A 21,146-nucleotide genomic window follows, 5' to 3' on the forward strand; every position below is an offset into this window, starting at 1 on the left:
CCGGCTGAATGACCGTATTTCAAACAGTAAAATGTACGAAAAATGTGGTTCAATCCCGCTTTTTAGGGCTATAATGTCAAAGGTTGAGATGGCTAGGGCACGTTGTGCGGATGAAGGATGACAGATTGCCGATGATTGTCCTTTTCGGCCAACCGTCTAGGGCTAACCGGAAAGCAGGTCATCCTCGTCTTGAGTGGGAGGACGTCATATTGAAAAATTTAAAGGAAATGGGAACTTCCTGGGGGGGGGTTGTGTAAAAAGGAAGGCTTTAAAAAGATTGGGATGGAGGCGGGGAGTGTATAGCTGTGTTGGCCTCAGGTGGCTTGGTGCTGCAATGAGTTGTTAGTAGTAGTAGTCAGTAGTATTAATATCTCCCCAACTAAGCAAACTTAGAAGGTTTCTTAGTCATCATGAGACATACTCCCTGCCTGTGCATTCCCTTTCCTTCCTGGATAAATAAACTCTATATCACCTAGTTTCATGGTTTCTACCCCTGAAAGATGATTTTATGAAACTCCTAACTAGTCCAGCTCAAGACGTCGGAATTCAGCAGTCAAAATATCAATAAGATAGATGTTTTTTAAAATTATAACGTTATAAGTTGCAATTTTCATATTACTTCTTTCATAGGAATTAGTATGCCCTAAAGGAAAGCAACGGGTCCCACCAGTGCAGGTCAGGGGCTTATACTTCTTTTCAAACCTATACAAAGCGCTAAAGCCGGCTCACAGCCGGACAGAGAGAATTCCCTGGGACCTCCAGTTGAATGAGAGCTTCATGCAATCATGGGCCCATCTTGGTCCCGACGTGGTTTTACAAACTTGGCAATGCTCTTCTACCAACAAAAGTCTACATATTTCACAAGTAATGCCGAGCCTATTACCTCCGACTCATTTCTTTTTCACAGGTACATTTATTATAATACAAAGAAGAGGGGCATAATTGATGACACAGCTACGAAGAGGTGATTCAGCCCAACACCGCCCACCAAGACAACAAAACCTATGGAAATTATCCATTAATCAAAATCACGTGTAACACTGAGTTGTTTACTAGGTTGTGATTTCCTCGAGGGGTCACGCTCCTCAAGGTCACTTTTAGCGCTGTTTGCAGTCACGGTTCTAGGTAAACTTGTGAAAGTTCCATCCTGTTGCCGCCCTATGAGGCCAATCAAAGGAAAACCTATAGAATATTGTGGTGGTGAGGTGTGAACAGACCTAAGCTAAGTCCAAGGGAGCAAGTCGTTTTTTTTCTGATGTCCGAATTACTTGAAAGCCAAAGTGAATGATTAACAGATTTTCGCCAAAGCGCCGGAACCGGACTCAAACCCTTCCTGAAGCGGGAATCGAAATTTCACACGACGAGCAGACTGGCTAAACCACCAGAACAGCCCAACAACCACTGACTTAAACTAAGCCAGCTACTATTTTCATTAAGTTTCGGCAAGTTTAATTTTTCATTTTTTACTGTATTTTATAAGCTAACATATCATTGAGCATACGTCTCACCTCAAGGGGAGGGGGATGAGACGGCTTTTGCAAGACCATAGGCCACAACAGGATACAATTACGCTTTCATACTATCATTTTTTAATTTGTCGCAAGAAGGTCCTTTAGACTCTTTCTGCAGAACCCCCCCCCCCCTCTTTGTATGCAGCTACGAATTAACGTTTAACTATACATTTATTTTCATTTCCTTAAGTTTGGACCGTTTTACAGTTCGCCGTTGTTTTGGACCGTTTCGCAAACATTTTGAGCAAATTTTTCATATTTCAGCATATTCATATTTCAGCAAATTTTTATTATACTATTTTATTACTACTTGTCATCATCATCTTTATATTAGGTCAAATCTTAGTTTCTCTCTTTCTATTTTTTTCTCTTTAAGAGAAGTTGAACTGTTTCCAAATAGACACTGAAAACTATAAAGAGATCCTGGATATACTGGGATAAACTATCAATTTTTTCTATTTTATTGACCACAAATGGCTTTTGGCATCATTCAATTTTATATTTTTGTGGCTAAGGCATCCCCTTAAAGCATACATAGTCATGACATGCCCATACGCACGACTATTTTAGGGACGAGGGGGGGAGGGGGGTCAAAACTTTAATAAATTATAATTTATTTTTATTCCTACCTTATACCACTTGTATCCAATTACTCCAACTTATTTTTACTGGCAATACCAGCAGCATTAAACATATAATAAAAATAAGCCCATACCAAGGCCGTGAACAGGTGGGGTGGGGGGGGGGGAGGGGGTAAAGGGTATGACCCCCAAAATTTCTGCCCGAGTCATAAAGATGTAACAAAAATACATATAAAAATTTTACGATGTGTTTTTCTTTTTTTTTGTAACCACTCCCTCTCTCCAACAACAAAAAACCTGCATACGCCCTAGGCTCACACACACGATTTTGTTTCGGGAGTGGGGGGGTCTTTTAAAAAAAAAATAGGCGAATGATTTGTAAAAAACAAGAAAATAAAAGCGAAGCGGTAGAAATCCCGAGATTTTGGGAGGGGAGGCACAAGCCCGAAGCTCTGTACCCATAATCTCTCTCTGGGTATGTGTTAGAAATAAGGATTCAGCATAGATGACACGTTCAAGTGTTAGTGTTAGACACTCCAAGATTTTTAATCGAGTCAGATTTATAAGCATCTGTAGAAAAATGTACTTGAGTTTCAAGTAGATGATCTGGAGTTAAGTACTTCGTGAATAATTTTTTTTTTATTCATCTCGGAATCATGCATCACTACTAAGAAGATGTTTGATCTTGCTTTATTTCTGTTTCCGTGTTTTGCCAACTTGAGACAATTATTTCCTTGGGGCTCAAAATTTCCACGGGAGACTGCTATTTCTAATATTTCCGAATCCAGGGGGTGAAGAGGTTTTCGGATTATCCTTGTTACAGCATCAGATTTAGCCTAATAAAAGACGAACTCTAGCCCATGGTAACCGAAAATTTAAAGATGTTATAGGGTTAATCTTGGTTTTGACATGGAAGTGAAAACAGTAACAGGAAGTGAAAAAAGAAAACAGTAACAGGAAGTGAAAAAAGAAAACAGTAAAATCAGACGCTTACAAATACAATTTTGATGACGGCACTCTCTACCCATAAACAAATTGACCACTTCGACTGAACTAAACACCTTTAGTTACAAAATATTTCAGCATCTAATTTATCAAAAAGATTTTGAATTTTTGTCTCATTCATTGATACTCAACTGAAAAGGTTTACCTTTAACTGAATTGAAGCAAAATTTAAAATTTAAGTTAAAAACCTGAGACCAAGTAAGAGCTGGCGTCAAAGTTTCCCAACTTAAGGGAGTTGGGAGCCGACTTTACTAAATCAGCTCTTAACGACCGACTCTACTAAAACAGTCCTTAAACACGTCTACAACACATCATACGCGTTTTATTTTCAGAGGAATTAAAGCTTGGATACCCCCGCTATTATTCCAATTTCTTTAAAAATTTAACTACTTAAGGGTTTTATAATTAATTATGTGGTTACAAATTTCAATTGATTCATTAAAATCAATTCATTTTCCTGCCAAAATTCGTTCAATTAGCCATAATTGTGCCAGCAATACGTCACTCCTTGTGGAAATCAAACTTTTAGTTCACACAGATCTTCATACTAGCAATTTTTCAATTGATTAATTAAAATCGACTCATTTTCATACAAACATTCGCTCACTTAACCATAATTGTCCTAACGATACATTCATACTCTGTGTGAATCTAAGTTGAAGTTCACGCAGTTCACACTATTTCATGGCCTTGACAATTTAGTTTCCAAATGAAGCAATTATCTTCTTTTTCAAACAATTTATGGAGTTTGAACAATTCAGCTTTTAGAAGTTTTCCGGCAACTTTTTTCCTACACAAAAGTAACAGGCATATTTTATTGACAGCAAAAGTCATAGAAGAGACAGTCTTATGTGAATATTCTAAAAAAAATCCCCAAATCCGTCCACATTTCTTAGTACATGCATCTGTTTGTCAACTATACGATGCAGTCAATGCAGTTTAATGTACGAAAATGCAGATAAACCTACCGACATGCCGCTGGCAGAGTGAGATTAGTCGTAAAAAGGGTCAAAAACCAACTTGAAGCGTACATCGGAGTATCAAAGCCTTGTGATTCAAAATGGACGTATAAATCAGGTAGGAACTCCTAAAAATAACAAATGAACAAAAGCAAATCAAGAAAGAATTAAATAGAATTTATTCCCATAAAATGTCACGTATGCCAAACCGTTTTTGATTTTCAACCAGTACGTGGACAAGAAGAGCAGGAGGGGCAATTTCAGGCTCGTGCCCATATACTTAATGAACAACAAAAATGTTGGCTATTTCCCTCTACTATTTCTAACATTTTTCTCTTAATGCACCTATTTCTTGCATTTTACATGTATTTGCACCTTGAGTCTTTGTACCTCCACCCGCTCAAAAAAACTACAAATCCAAGATATGTGTCCTATTTCTTTTATGCCCTGTGTCGCAGTTTATATTTCCTCATGAAAGTCAGAATTTTGAGACAAATATAGAAAAAAAGAAGAAAAAAAAGGTGGATAGCGCTGAAAGGGAGTCTATCGACAGATAATGGAGTCTAGAAAGAAAGAAGCAGACTAAGAGGGATTATAAAAAGTATAAAAAACAAAATTTGAATAAGCCCATCCTAGACCAGTCAAAAATCCCACATAATACCAAAATAGATCAACATTTAAATATAAGTTTTGAAAAAAGTTGAGGAAAGGCTGAAAATTAATGAAAAAGAGATAGAGAAAGCTGAAAATTAATGAAAAAGAGATAGAGAAAGCTGAAAATTAATGAAAAAGAGATAGAGAAAGCTTCTTTAACTACTAATAATTTGACTTTAAGGAAAACAGTAAAGAAGTGTCAGCACTTAAATCTATCAAATATTATTTTGGGTTGGTTCCTCCAACGCCTAATGGCGTACAGGGAAGCAATACCTGACCTTAACACTGTCAATCCTGAGCCAAACACAACAGCTCGTCGAGAGATGAACGTAGGATTCTTGCTTTACGCCTAGGGAACGACCAATCGTGACCCGTTGTCAACCAACTATCCGGAGGAGTCCACCCCCACGTGTCATGTGGAAGTCATCCTTGTCTCAATCGAGTCATGTGACAATATATTGCAAATAATTTCTTAATATTTAGAATAAGTATTTTTTTATAAAAAGTATAAAGAAAGTTTCCCATTTCTATTTTTAGTTTGAAAATACTTTCAGCCGAATAAAAGTTTGTACATCACAATAAACACAGGATTTACTGTATGCAAACAGAGATTACAAGGTTTGACCCCCCCCTCCCCACAAAAAGGTTGTCCGATTTGTAAAGAAAGAAACAAAAATACGTCTAAACAACTTTTTGGTGTGTTTTTTTTTTCCACCCAGCCCCCCCCCCCAAAAAAAAAAAAAATTACGTGCTTACGTGAAGTTCAAGAACTTCAGACACGGATATTCTATTTGGAGCTTAGGTTGTGTGAATAGTCTTCAAGACAACTTTTAGGGTTCCCAAAGTCTATAGTCAATACAATTCCTAGTGCAATCGCTAAGTCTCTCTCCATTAGGTCTCGCAAACACATTTTCGTAAAGCGATACATCTTAATTTAACATAGACAAGACTCTTACAGAAGGGACTAAAATTTAAGCGTGAAAAAGTGTCAAATATTATTCACACCACATCACTAAGACCAATAACTTGCCGCTACGTTGTCCCTAAAAAACTGCATTGCAAATAATCTCCTATTTTTAGAATAAGAATTTTTCCATTAAACCATAAAAATAATTTCTAGTTTTATTGTAAGTTCGTAAATACTTCCATCCAAATGAAAGCTGTTCGTCATAATAAATACAATTCCTGTGCTTGCGGATTCAAAGTTCGTTCGTTTCGAACTTCTTTCATTCATCACCACTTTCAGACACGGAAATTCAATTTGAAGCTTTGGTTGTGTAAATAGTGTGCTGTCCCCAAGCATTAAATTTTAGAGTTTCCTAAGTCTAAAGCTAATACAATTCCTAATGTAGTTGCTATGTCTCCCTTTTCCTAGTTCTATCTCTAAGACAATTTCGTGAAGCAATAAAAACAATTTAATAGAGACAAGACTCTTACAGGAGAATCTAAAATTTACTGTCGCCTTACAAAATTTTTAAAATTCGCAGAATAGAAAAAAAAGAAACAAAAGATAAATGAAACAATGAAAAAGACAAAGAAAGAAAAATGGCAACAAATAAAAGGAATAACGATAAAAGAAAAATAATACAAGAAAATGTAACAATAATAATTATACTGTGATCAAAATGTAATAATAATTTATTTTAACCAGCTACAAAATCTAAGCAGAAGCAAAATGAAGAACTCTATAGAAAAAGAAACCCAAGTGAAAAAACAATAAAATCAACTAGGTGTAAAACATAGAAAGAGACCCAAAAAATGGGTAACTTATAAGAGTGGAAACAGGCACTAATGTCAACAAAAAAAATGTAACAATAATAATTATGTTATAATCAAAATGTATCTATTTTTAACCAGCTATAAAATCTAAGTAGAAGTAAAATAAAGAAGTCTATAGAAAAAGAATCCGAAGTAAAAAAAACAATAAAATCAACTATGTGAAAAACATAGAAAGAGACCCCAAAAAAATGGGTAGGTAACTTATAAGAGTGGAAACAGGCACTAATGTCGGCAAAAAAAAAAGAAAAAAATTACACAAGAAAATGTAACAATAATAATTATGTTATAATCAAAATGTAATAATCATCTATTTTTAACCAGCTATAAAACCTAAGTAGAAGTAAAATGAAAACTCTATAGAAAAAGAAACTGAAGTGAAAAACAATAAAATCAACTAGGTGAAAAGCATAGGAAGAGATCCAAAGAATGAGTAACTTTTAAGAGAGGAAACTGGCACTAATGTTTGCAAAAAAATCTCAACGCCATCTGGCGTTTGACGAAACTGACCATTTTTGTAAGCTTTGTAATCTTTTTTCTGTCAGGGACTGAGATCAGACACTTATTACTACACTAATTTTACCGACTACACAAATCAAATTAATTATTCTTATTATTACACTGAAAAAGACGTCAAGTGTCGCCAAACGCTAGATTGCCTGAATTTTTTGTCGACACTAGCGCTAGTTTCCACTCCTCTAAGCTACCACTACTCTTTGAAGAGATCATAAAATGGATCAAACTTCAAAATAGCAGGCTCAAACAGTCTCCCGTTCACCAAGGCCAGCGTTGCCATTGGATAGCTAAAGCTAAATCAGCAGACTAAATGCATTTACTTTAGAAATTAATGAGCGGAATAGATCAAGTTGACGAAGTAGTCATATTCCGACGAAAAAAAAAACTTCGCAATAAATATTACCATATATACTTAGCAATAACAACGGAAATTGGCATTAAAGAAAAATAGTTGTTTCAGAGCTAGTAGACAGGGAAATAGATTACAGAACAAAAATTAAAACAAAACAAAGTAACAACAAAATTGGGCGACAAAACTCTCTGACAATTAAGCCACAAAGATTTGATGATCAATACAATAATATTTCCCTCTCGGTGCTGAAGCAAACATATAAATGATACATTGTTAGAGTTCAAGGAGTGAAGAGCTAAACAAGTTTTCAATTGAATCGGATATAGTTCTTGCTGAAATTTGTTGAAATTGTGTAAGGAACTAAGCACATATTACAAGCGTGAGTACTTTGGGTGGAAGATTGGAACATTTAGTAGTTGAAGTTTGTTACCTGTTGCGCCCCCCCCCGTCGTCTCTGCAGATTGTCTAATGGCAAAATACACAGAGTTAGATCTTGTCCTAGCTTCTTTTCAGGGATACCCCTCATGGCCATCAGTAGTTATTAAAACCACCAAAGACCAGAAAAATCAAGCTAGATACCTAGTCTTTTGCTACGGTACCCACTCTGAGCATTTTATAGCTGAAGCTCATATCCGCAACTGGAATGAGCATTTTAAAGAAGCCTGTACAAGGACAGATAAAGATGTAAATAAGGCTTTTGAAGAGCAGCGCCTATTCCCTGATATTTTCAAGACTAAGAGTAAAGCTTACTTGTCTCTACCAAAAAAAACTAAAGTAAAATCCAGCCTAGCACCGTCAACTCCGACTTCCGCAGCAGCATCAACTTTAAAGGAAATAATAAACGAAACTCAAGAGGAACTAATCAACACTAAGTCCAACCTAATGAGTGACATTTCTCGTGTCGTATCAGACACAATGAAAGATCGCCGAGCTTCTGAAATTATCAGTGAAGATATTGTGAACGAAGTTTATAATTCTATTTCCCTTGAATATAATGCTAAATTTGAAAAAAATTGAATCAACCCTTCAAAGACTTTATAAAGCTGTGAACTTGCTTGAAAATAAAATTTCTATAATAGAGGACAGGGTTGACCAACTTGAGCAGGATACCTTACTTGACACCCTAATTTTCTACGGTGTGAAACCAAACCCCAATGTGGAATTGATGGATAATCTTATTGAAGTGATAACAAAAATAATGGGCTTGCAAGATTTCAAAAAAATGGACCTATTAAAGGCTAATCGATTCCGTCAGCCTGCTACTCAAACTGAGAATGTGAAAATTGCCCCCATCCTGGTAAAATTTTCAAACTTGGATATTGCTCAAAAAGTGTTTGCAGCAAAAAGTAAGTTGCTTAAGTCAGGTGTATTTGTGTCTGAAAACCTAACTAAAAAGCGTCACGATCTATTAAACGCGGCTCGCAGCTCCTTTGGTCCAAGAAGTGTTTGGTCTGATCATGGACAAGTTCTAGCCAAAGTTCCGGGTGAAACTCGTATACGTAAAATTAACTATTCGCATGAATGCATTAGTATGTGACTTGTTATTATTTTTCTTATTTTGTAAATGCCTTCCACAGTTCATTGATTTTCATTTATTTACTTTATTTATTTATTTTTTCATTTTTGCTTCTCTTTCAGTGATAATGGTTCATTCCGATAATACCTGCTGTCAAATTATTTATTTGTTTGTTTGTAATCCTTTGACAGGTTTTTCTTTTGCAATTGATTTAATTAAAGATTTCTTTTTGGTTCATCTGGTGACTAATAGACTCCAAGTAAAACCTGTTTTTGTGAATTTTTTAAGCCATGAGAGTCGGCTTTGGAGTTTGAATATAATCCTTTCGATGTAATTAGTATTGTAAATAATTATGTGGGTCAGGTTAATCAAAGTTCGATTAATATAAACCCTATTTGTTATAGTAAATATGTTTCGGATTTGGGGGGAGAGGAGGTTACCAAAGGAAATTATTCTTTGACAGCATTTAAGTTTAACATTCAGGGTCTCTCCTCGTCAATTGATAATTTATGACAAATTGTTTCGGATGGACAGCCTGATGTTGTGGGTTTATGTGAGACGTTTTTAATTATTTTTTTTTAATTTAAAGAGATGGTTAGGGGCTAGGTTAAGTTGGGTCAGATATTTAATATAATGGGTTGTGCATGGCCTGCTTTCCATAATTCTTTGTCGTAGTTTTCATAATTTTGTTTCGAAAATATTATATTATCACCATGTTTTGGTATACATCATTAGGATTAACGTAAGTTCTATTTTTGGGTGTGTTTCTTTGAATTGACAAGTGCCGAGTTTTCATGATTCTTATAAATTTCTTATATGCAGTGAATTCAGTTAAAAAAGTGTCTAGCTAGGTAAAGAATCTTCATTTATTGATGTAACCATACACAATATGTATGCAAGATATTTATGCATTTGTGGCCAAAAATTTCAGTGGTCCATTTGTACATCGTAAATAATTTCTTAGACTACATTGCATTTCCAGATATATTTAAAATGAGAAGAAAGTATAAAAACGAGTAAAACTTTTGACAATAAACAGTCATTTGATTTTAAGTATATTTTTAAATTCATTACCAACACCAGAAAACAACAGAGAATAGTGATAAAGAACAAAAATCTACGTTTTAATTTAACTCCGTCAATTATCTTTTCGAAAATAGTTTCAGGACTTTGTGCGTATTTATAAGTGCATGTGTGTATGCTCCGTAATGCTCCTAAGGAATAAATACAAAAAAGGTCTTGGGGCTTCTTTACTCCTTCTTTACTCCTTGTATAAGGTCAGATTTTAATCCTCTAATGGCGTGTCATATTGTTTGGAATAAGTTGCCTGAATCAGCTCGAGGGTGCCACTCATTCGGTTTGTTTAGAAAAAAAAAAAAGGAAAAAAAAAAAAAAAAAAATTGTTAAAAATTTTTGGCTTCGTAGATGTTTTTTTTTTTTTTTTTTTTTTTTTTTTTTTTTTTTTTTTTTTTTTTTTTTTAGTCTGTTTAATTTAACTAATTAATTTAGCTAATTTATTCTATTTCTTCTATAGTTTTCATTGTATCTATATTTTCTTTTCTTCTCCTTTGTATGTGAGCAAGTGTTTTGTTTTTCATTTTTGAGTAAGCATTTCATATGTCTTCCCCCTTTGTACAGGCCAATGAGCCTTTGGGGGAATAATAGCATGAAATATTGTATGTGTATTTATAATGAAGAATAAAACTTATCTTATCTTATCTTATCTTATACCAAAACGCCCATTTTTATCTCTTTCCTTAACACCTGAGGAAATGTTAATATAAATCGAGATGCCCAAAGAGCAAAAAAGTTCTCATTTTCTAGAATGACAACCGTAGAACAGTGTATTAAAATTAATTCTCTCCAACAGACTTATAACTGTGAAGGCGTCAGGGTCTTTTCTTCAGCGAACGACTTGTTTTTACGCTATTACGCCCATCACTTTCTAGTTTCAAAATCGATTTGTTATGCATGATAAAAACGCTTAAGACAACTATTTATTCAACAATAGCCACAGTGAAATTCTATTATCCACAACTTGCTATAATCAAAACAAAATTAGTTTCAAATTACACACTTGATATGTTGTGATGCCAATTAAGAATCTTCAACAATAAAGAAACAGAGTGACTATTCGCAAAAACTCGTGCAATTTAAAAAGATTTTCGCTATTTTTAAAGATTTGCCATTCCATAGAGGAAAATGAATAAGGTGAAATCTAAATTTGTGCTCTTCTTTGATCGCAGAACTTCAAAACGCCACTTTGCCACTAACCGCTAAGAAGTCATAGACAGGGTAGACCAAGAAATTCACTGCACCAGACTTTGTCTTAGCTTAGTACCTCCTCCACCTCCCCTTCCCAAGATTAAAGTATATACACTTAATCACTTAGTGCCGTTCTTGTTGTTGTGGTGTCTACAACTAGCTATAATCAAAACAAAACTAGTTTCAAATTACACCTTTGGTACATATATTTTGACAGCAATTAAGAATTGCTATGTTTTCGACAGTAGTCTCCTATAGATCTAAACAAATTGTTTACAATTAATAACTTACACAGCTTTTGGTACCGAGCGATATCTTTAATCACGTGTCCCTTATTTTACTAGAGGTTCGATAATATTTTAGAAAGCAATTGATGTAGTGTATTTTATTATATTGATTTGACTTATACATAAAGTGCCTGAGTTGGCAATTTCTATTTGGTTAATAAAGCATCCAAGGCCGTATCCAGGGGAGAAAGAGCTAGTGTATGACCCCCCCCCCCCCGAAATTCGTTTCTGACTCGTAAAGATGTAACAAAAAATGCATATGAAACTTTTTTGGATGCGGTTTTTAATGTTTCTTTTTTGACCCCAACCCCGATCTCGAACAGAAATCCTGAATGCGCTCTTGAAAGCTTCTTATCTATAAGTAATTTTTAAGGGAAATTGCCTAAGATTATACACAGTTCTCATTTTAGCAAAAACATATCAAAAAGTAAAGCTATACAAAAACATAGTTCAATTCTTTTGGGCAGTTATGTAAGATGATCGGTTGCCAGAAAATTGAGTTTTATCTCAATCCAGCAAAAAGGAAAAAAAAAATTCGCGTGCTAACCAATGGTCTACGTAACACATGTACCGATCTCCTGATTATCTGCCTTCGGACTGGAGTGCAATGTATGGTAGAGGGTGAATCGTCCTACACTTGCAGTGGTTTCCCCCCAGATTTCTCTAAGTACTCATTTGGAGCTGGGTCAACTCTGGCTGAGCTTACGGAGTTAAACCGCTGACCCCCGTTGCAAACCAAATAACCGGCAGCACCAGGATTCGAACCATAGTCCTTAAGGACTCAGGATTTCAAGTGTAGCGTGCCAACCAGTCGGCTAGGAGCAAAACTTAAACAATAATCAGCACTTTCTCAAGTGGGAGGAAAAGATGTCACAATAAAACATTGAGTGGAAGTGGAACTTCATGCAAGGGAGTAAACAGTAAATCTAAAAATATAGAAGGGCGGATGAGTGCAAGGAACTAAGCTATGGTAGCTCAAAAGACGCTACGTGATATTTTTTGTCGAGCTTGTATTCGCATACTTCCATTTCTAAATCCAGAATACTCTATCAATGGGTTCAGTTCCTTTTCCGTAATATATTTGGTTATCAAGATAATTTGAGTTTTCACTGTTTTATAAGCTCTTATTGATTATAATAATAAACATTTATTATTAAATTAATACATAATACAAAAAACACTACTACTAACTGCTACTAACAACTCACCGCAGCACCAAGCCACCTGAGACTAACACAGCTACACATGCTCGTCTTCCATCCTAATCTATTCAAACCCTCCCTCTTTACAGCCTCCCAGGAAGCTCCTACTTTCCTTTAGATATTTGTTTATGACATCCATCCACCCCAGACGAGGACGACCTACTTTCCGCTTAGCCCTAGACAATTGGCCGAAATGAACAATCTTCGGCATACAGTCATCCTTCATCCGCAAAAAAAGCCCTTCGCACAATTATTACCAATTATAATTAATAGAATTAAATAAATATTATAATAAATATTATAAAATATTTAATCACCACCACCCCCCCCCCCAACTGTACTAGCTTCAGATGGTTCGTTGCTGCTATTAGTCTTTAATACCAGTAGAAGTATATTTAATTGCCTTTGAATATCGCCTGTTGAACTGCCACACCGAAACTGTTGGCCCCAGTGGTTTATTGTTGATCTTCATCAATTATTATTTAATTTACATTTAATTATATATTATTTTCATATTTATAGATATTATGTTATTTTGATTAGATACTATATTTAATTTATGTAGATACTGTGTTTAATTAATTACCATGCTGCTCTTTATTAACAGTAGCAGCAGGTATATGCCTGAAAAAGACGTACCTCAACTAAATGCTTAAGTTGAAAAACGCAAAGTCCAAGTTCAGCCATACTTGGTTTGAACATTTCACGAAGTCTATATTCCTGCATCAACTTCACAAGAACTGCAAAAGCTTCTTCTTCGGGCATCTATAAAACAAAATATATATAACGACGCTTCAAGACATCGTTTCAGATTTTTCTATTTTTGTGAAATACCCATGAACCAGAGGCAAAATTTATTCTGAGGCAGTGGGCACAGCTTCCTGTCCCAGACTACCCCTCCCCTGAACCTGATTTTGTCCTACAACTTCCATTTACTCTCCTCCCCCCACAATTCTTTCAAGCGTAACAAATTTTCCACTATGTACTATAAGTAATTATCCTTACGCATTTGAAATTGTGTATACCTAATGGGTTATATATCTTGTGTGCCTTTGAGGACAGAGGGGATTAATCTCTTTGACAATACGGAGCCCAGGATTAAATCCCAACTGCCACAGGGTCAACGCAAGGACCTTCAAAATGAACCAAAGTCTACCCAAGCTCGACTCTAAAGGTTAGAACAGCTCCAACCGTTTAGGTGAAATTTGAATTACCCATTTGAATTACCAAAGGTAATTTGAATTACCATTTTTTTTTATCTTACCTCCACTCCAGTCGGCAATGATTACCTTAGTTATATTTTATTACTTCACACATCATTTACACTTACAAGATTTTCAAAATCAGGTTTAGCCAGCTGTGGAGCCAATTTTTCGGACGACAGATTTTGCCTATTTACGTATTTACCTATAGGTAGATTATTAAACAGATTTAAGCCACGTCTCAGAGCACCAAGTAAACAACACAAAAGAAATATAAACAAAAATCAGCAAAGAAAACTGCACAAAAGCACTCAAGAAAAAACGTCCAAAGAAGTAGTTAAAAAGAAACATTTGCCTATCCCCGCCCCCACCCCCAGAATCTTAAATTTTCTTGATTTTTTGTACACTGCTCATTCAGATTATTAGGAATTGTAGATAATAGGTAAAGTTAGGTAGTGGCATAATTTCCTCGAAATCCTGGTGGGGGGGGGGGCAAAATTGGAGCCAATTTTTCCAAATCAAGTGAAAATGACAGTCAAAAATGAAAAATGAGCCAAATCAAACAGTTCGTGGTAACGAACTGTAAGTAAGGAGCGACCCGGCTCAATGGTAACCGAAACTCTAGAAAACGGGTTTTTGATACCAATAGATATATCAAAAGAATCAGATTTCAATGCTGATCTCAAATATATAACTTTCATCAAGTTTAGTGCTACCCATCAAAAGTTACGCGCCTGAGAAAATTTGGCTGATTTTCAAAAAAAGGGGGAAAGACCCCTAAAAGTTATAGAACCTTAATGAAAATCACACCATCATATTCAGCGTATCAGAGAACCCTACTGTAGAGGTTTCAAGCTCCTATCTACAAAAATGTGGAATTTTACATTTTTTGCCAGAAGAAAGATCACGGATGCGTGTTTATTTGTTTGTTTGTTTTTTTTTTTTTTTTTTTTTTTACCCAGGGGTTATAGTATAGAACCAGTGGTCCTAGAATATCGTGGGAGGGCTAATTGGAACGGGAATTAAAAGTTCTAGTGCCCTTTTTAAGTGACCAAAAAAAATGGAGGGCAACTAGGCCCCCTCCCACGCTCATTTTTTTCCCAAAGTCACCCGATCAAAACGTTGAGATAGCCATTTTGTTCAGCATGGTCGAAAATATGATAAAAATGTCTTTTAGGATGACTTGATCCCCCAAAGTCCCCAGGGGGAGGGCTGAAAGTTATGAACTTTACTCAATGTTAACATATAGTATTGGTTATTGGGAAGTATACAGACTTTTTCAGAGGAGATTTTTTCTGGTAGGTGGTGGAAGGAGAGGGTCGGGGGCTATATGGAAGGATCGTTCCATGCAGGAAGTTTTCATGGGGGAAGGGACATTGCTATGAAGGGGGCGCCGGATTTCCCAGCATTATTAAAGAAAAAGATCAGGAATTAAATAAAAAAAAACAAGTTTTTCAACTGATCAACTGACTGTGATTAAGAGGTCATTTTTAAAGAACTGGAAAAAAAAATTCGAACTATAGTTTAAAGAGCAGGGTATTGACTAGGGGGCGAACCCCCTAATATACGTGTTAAAAATTTATGAATATAGAAGTTCGTTACGTAAGTTAATTCTAAGTTACGTATATTTATTACTAATAAAAACGTTCGTAAATAAAATTAAACAAGTTTCGAGAAAGCCATTTAACCAAATAATATGAAATTTTGTTTTAATTATTCATGTACGGTGAGCCAAAATCAAAACCTGCATTAATTCAAAAACGTTCAAAAATTGAATAAAAAAAACTAGTTTTTTTAACTGAAAGTAAGGAGCGACATTAAAACTTAAAACGAACAGAAATTATTCCGTATATGAAAGGGGCTGTCCCCTCCTCAGCGCCTCGCTCTTTACGCTAAAGTTTGACTCTGTCTCACAACTTTATTTTTTAAAACAATAAAAAACTTTAGCGTAAAGAGCGAGGCGTTGAGGAGGGGACAGCCCCTTTCATATACGGAATAATTTCTGTTCGTTTTAAGTTTTAATGTCGCTCCTTACTTTCAGTTTAAAAAACTTGTTTTTTTTATTTAATAGTATCATAAAGGCAAATATATACTAAAGAAGACTGAACTGTTTCTCTGGATGCTTGAATTATGCAGGCTTATCTTAAGTTTTAATAAAATGTTTGAAGAAACTAAATTTCAGCTTAGGGGGTTAAACTAGGGTCGGGGGGGAACTGGGATCAGGGGGGCAGTTACCCCCTGTCCCATAGCAAATTATGCCCCTGAGGTTAGGTGTAGTTGGGTAAATTATGGACAATAGCACTTCTCGTCAATCAAGAAGTTAACCTTGATTGGCTTGCGAAAATACGTCACAGATAAAAGCTAACGAAATTAAAGCACATGTTATACCATAGAACTGTAGGAAAATAATCTCCCTTTTTCCTTTGGATAAATCACCACAGGATTATTGATCATATTATAGATCCCATCAAGCAATAAAAGAAAATTATCCACCCGTCCCATAAATACGACAATATATGAAAGCTAGACAGTTTTTATCTGTGGCAAGAAACATATAAACCTTTTCCCATATTCATCATTATAATCAATCTCCAGATATTGAGATTTCAATTAAGTGCTGAAAAGTACATTTGTCTTTCTCTTGCTATCTTTCTGTTAATTGGATGAGCTGTTGACATACGAGAAATGAGTTTTTGGAAGATTATCGACCCTCGTTGCCACTAAATCCGTTAAGGAAAGTGTCCCAGAGCCAACAAAATTGCCCCAACTTTTTTCGAGTTTCTTTTCTTTCTTTTTTTTACCCGTAGTCTTGTTATGTCCAAAGTTTGTTCCAAAGACATTTAAAAATCAATAGTAATTTTTATTTTTGTACATAGTATACACCTGCTTATTTTACAAATTGCTAAGGATGTGCCATCTATATACACACAAACACAGAAAAAAAAAGTTTCTAAATAACTCTGCCGTTAGGGTTTGAAATAACAACACTGCCAGTCCAATTCCAAAATTTGTAAATGTGTTAGGGTGTATGAACCATTTAGTCCTTTCGCCCCTACTCTGCCGTTAGGGTTTGAAATAACAACACTGCCAGTCCTATTCCAAAATTTGTAAATGTATTAGGGTGTATGAACCATTTAGTCCTTTCGCCCCTACTCTGCCGTTAGGGTTTGAAATAACAACACTGCCAGTCCAATTCCAAAATTTGTAAATGTATTAGGGTGTATGAACCATCTAGTCCTTTCGCCCCTACTCTGCCGTTAGGGTTTGAAATAACAACACTTCCAGTCCAGTTCCAAAATTTGTAAATGTATTAGGGTGTATGAACCATTTAGTCCTTTCGCCCCTACTCTGCCGTTAGGGTTTAAAATAACAACACTGCCAGTCCAGTTCCAAAATTTGTACATGTATAAGGGTATATGGACCATTTAGTCCTTTCGCCCCTACTCTGCCGTTAGGGTTTGAAATAACAACACTGCCAGTCCAGTTCCAAAATTTGTAAATGTATTAGGGTGTATGTACCATTTAGTCCTTTCGCCCCTACTCTGCCGTTAGGGTTTGAAATAACAACACTTCCAGTCCAGTTCCAAAATTTGTACATGTATAAGGGTATATGGACCATTTAGTCCTTTCGCCCCTACTCTGCAGTTAGGGTTTGAAATAACAACACTGCCAGTCCAGTTCCAAAATTTGTACATGTATAAGGGTATATGGACCATTTAGTCCTTTCGCCCCTACTCTGCCGTTAGGGTTTGAAATAAAAACACTGCCAGTCCAGTTCCAAAATTTGTAAATGTATAAGGGTATATGGACCATTTAGTCCTTTCGCCCCTACTCTGCCGTTAGGGTTTGAAATAACAACACTGCCAGTCCAGTTCCAAAATTTGTACATGTATAAGGGTATATGGACCATTTAGTCCTTTCGCCCCTACTCTGGCGTTAGGGTTTGAAATAACAAAACTGCCAGTCCAATTCCAAAATTTGTACATGTATAAGGGTATATGAACCATTTAGTCTTTTCGCCCTTACTCTGCCGTTAGGGTTTGAAATAACAACACTGCCAGTCCGCTTCCAAAATTTGTAAATGTATTAGGGTTTATGCACCATTTAGTCCTTTCGCCCCTACTCTGCCGTGAGGGTTTGAAATAACAACACCCAGTCCAGTTCCAAAATTTGTACATGTATAAGGGTATATGGACCATTTAGTCCTTTCTCCCCTACTCTGCCGTTAGGGTTTGAAATAACAACACTGCCAGTCCAGTTCCAAAATTTGTACATGTATAAGGGTATATGGACCATTTAGTCCTTTCGCCCCTACTCTGCCGTTAGGGTTTGAAATAACAACACTGCCAGTCCAGTTTCAAAATTTGTACATGTATAAGGGTATATGGACCATTTAGTCCTTTCGCCCCTACTCTGCCGTTAGGGTTTGAAATAACAACACTGACAGTCCAATTCCAAAATTTGTAAATGTATTAGGGTGTATGAACCATTTAGTCCTTTCGCCCCTACTCTGCCGTTAGGGTTTGAAATAACAACACTTCCAGTCCAGTTCCAAAATTTGTACATGTATAAGGGTATATGGACCATTTAGTCCTTTCGCCCCTACTCTGCCGTTAGGGTTTAAAATAACAACACTGCCAGTCCAGTTTCAAAATTTGTACATGTATTAGGGTTTATGTACCATTTAGACCTTTCGCCCCTACTCTGCCGTTAGGGTTTAAAATAACAACACTGCCAGTCCAATTCCAAAATTTGTAAATGTATAAGAGAATATGGAGTGGAGGAGTGGCACCCCTCGAGGAAATTACAGCCTAGTAAACGAAACAGCATTCACACGGGATTCTGACTAATGGACAATTCTTCTGGGCTTGGTATGTTTTGACGGGCGTCTTCAGGCTGAAAAACCTCTTCCTAGCCAATTTATCTATTATGGGCTGCCTCCCGTAGTAGCATAATATTTGTAGGCATAAATATATAATGAGTCGGAGGTAATAGGCTGGAGACTGTCTGTGCAGGATTTCGACTCTTGTTGATAGAAGAGCATCGCCAAGTGCTGAAAACCATGTTGTGACCAAGATAGGCCCAGGATAGCACAAAGCCTGCATTCATGGAGCCCCAGGGACTTCTTGCTGACCGGTTCTAAGCCAGCTTAAGCACTTCGGTGTAGACTTGAGAACATATGTGATCCCCGTCCTGCACTGGTATCCGGGATCATTGCTTTTCCTGAGGCGAAAATAATTTCAATGATTTAAAGAACATGAAAATTAGAACTTGGAATGTTACGAAGTTAAAAAATGACTATCGTATCAACATTTTGACTGACAAATTCAGACGATTCGAACTGGATTTATTAGGAGTTTCAGAAACTCATATCCCAGGGATAGGAAGCATGAAATTAGGTGATAGAATTTGTTTACTCAGGCAGGAAGGATGGGGTACATAGACAGGGAGTAGGGCTCATGATGAATAAGGAAGCTGCTAAGTCTTGTTTAGGCTGGGAAGGCATTAATAATAGAATACTAATTGCTCATTTTATAACTAAAAAGTTCAGGGTATCAGTTATAGTAGTATACGCCCCTGTAGAACCGACTGACGGAGATACTAGTGACTCAGATGAATTTTACTTTCAGTTACAGGAGCAAATAGACAAGGTCCCAGATAGAAATATGATGTTATTACTGGGAGATTTTAATGCCCAGGTCGGTAGAAATAGGGATAGATGGTATCCTAGCCTAGGTAAATTTGATGTAGGAAAAGAAAACAGTAATGGATACAGACTTTTGCAATTGTGTAGGTATAACAATCTAGTTATAACCAATACGGTGTTTGGTCATAAAATGGCTCATAAGTTAACATGGTATTCACGTGATGGTAAGACAGCAAACCTTATTGATTATGTTATTGTAAACTGAAGACTGGCAGGATCAATACAAGATATTAGGGTATATAGGAGTGCCTTTATTGATATTAAAAGTGAAGATCACCATCTAGTAGTGTCAAGGGTTAATTTAAAGCTGAAATATCGGAAGGGTAACTACGTACCGCGAAGTTTATGATATTGGTAGACTCCAGGATGAGAATTTGAGAGAAACTTTCCAGGAACAGTTGAATACTAAACTTGAGAGTTTAAAATTTGATAATGTGGAAGATGGTTGGAATAATATTGGAAAAATAATTTGCAAAGTTGCTGAAGGTGTATTAGGGAAGAAAGCTAGAACTGCAGCTAAGAATATTAGTGAAAAAGCTTTATGTTTAATAGAAAGGAGAAAGAACTTGTACAATATAAATCTGAGTGATAAGTTTTCAGGTTCAGGTTCATACATTTTTATTAACAAAAAAACCACTCAATGTGACAACAAGTCGCACTAAAGAAAGAAGTTGCTTGAAAAGGCGACCGGTTGGATATCATGCATGCCAATTCAACACACCAAATAAAATAAAAAAAGGGGATAACAATAATAATAACTGAAAATAATGGTAAATATATAATGGCACAAAATATAAAAAAAAAAAAATAAAATATCTACAAAAAAAAAAAAAAAAAAAAAAAAAAAAAAAAAAAAAAAAAAAAAAAAGCCTTCTCTCGAACCTTTAAGGCCAATGTGCCTGTTTCATTGGGACGACAACGTCACAGCCTTTCAGATGACAACGTCACAGCCCAAAAACTTGAATAGTATCACCCGTCAATAGTAAATACCCGGTAGGCCGGTATAATAATAAAAAAACATTCGTCTTCAGAGGTAATAATACAGAGGATTGACACTTGTCAAACCAGCAGGTAAAGGACAAGCTTCGAGGAGATATCAAATCTTGTCTTGGACAAGATATCTTGTCTTGAAAAGGCCGAAAGTTTTCGATAATTTGAAAAGGAAAAAAGATTAACTAATAAAATGGTTCTCGGCGTTGACCCCCCCCTCTTCCGGGGAAAATGCACATGAAAGATGCCCCCCCCCCCCCGTGGATAATTAGGCTTTTCAAATTTGAGAATTTTATTTGAGTTGTTTTTTGTTTTTTTTAATTTCCGTAGGGGGAAGAAATTTTGACATTTATGTATTATGCGCCACTCGCTCAGGTTTAAGCTGTGTAAAACTAGAGAACAAACATGTTTCTTCGTTAGTTGCTTTCAGCTTAGCGCAAGACAAGACAAAGACACAAAAGAAAGACCGCATCGAAATCTCAAAGCCGCTGCAGATAAATAGGTTTCCGCTGCATAGTGAGATACTCCGCTACAAAGATTTAAACTTCAGTATTTTGGGGTTTAGGGGGACTAAAAGGTAGCTCGGTTAGGCTAGGTTACATTAGGTTAGGCTAGGTTAGGCA

General features: G+C 36.0%; 1 protein-coding gene across 6 annotated transcripts in view; it reads right to left on the reverse strand.

Moving 5' to 3' along the window:
* Evi5 (ecotropic viral integration site 5) overlaps positions 1-21,146 on the reverse strand; it is a 237,974-nt gene that overhangs the window by 91,082 nt on the left and 125,746 nt on the right. For all 6 annotated transcript variants that reach the window (XM_089104326.1, XM_089104325.1, XM_089104323.1 and 3 more), the window contains 2 exons: positions 13,264-13,389; positions 4,066-4,184 (listed from right to left, as the gene is read on the reverse strand). In XM_089104326.1, coding sequence (XP_088960452.1) covers positions 4,066-4,184; positions 13,264-13,389 — 245 coding nt within the window. The remainder of the gene's footprint in view (positions 1-4,065; positions 4,185-13,263; positions 13,390-21,146) is intronic.

Source organism: Artemia sp. Qi Xiang Cuo, chromosome 18, assembly GCF_049724085.1.
Source record: "Artemia sp. Qi Xiang Cuo chromosome 18, ASM4972408v1, whole genome shotgun sequence".
Taxonomy (NCBI): domain Eukaryota; kingdom Metazoa; phylum Arthropoda; class Branchiopoda; order Anostraca; family Artemiidae; genus Artemia; species Artemia sp. Qi Xiang Cuo.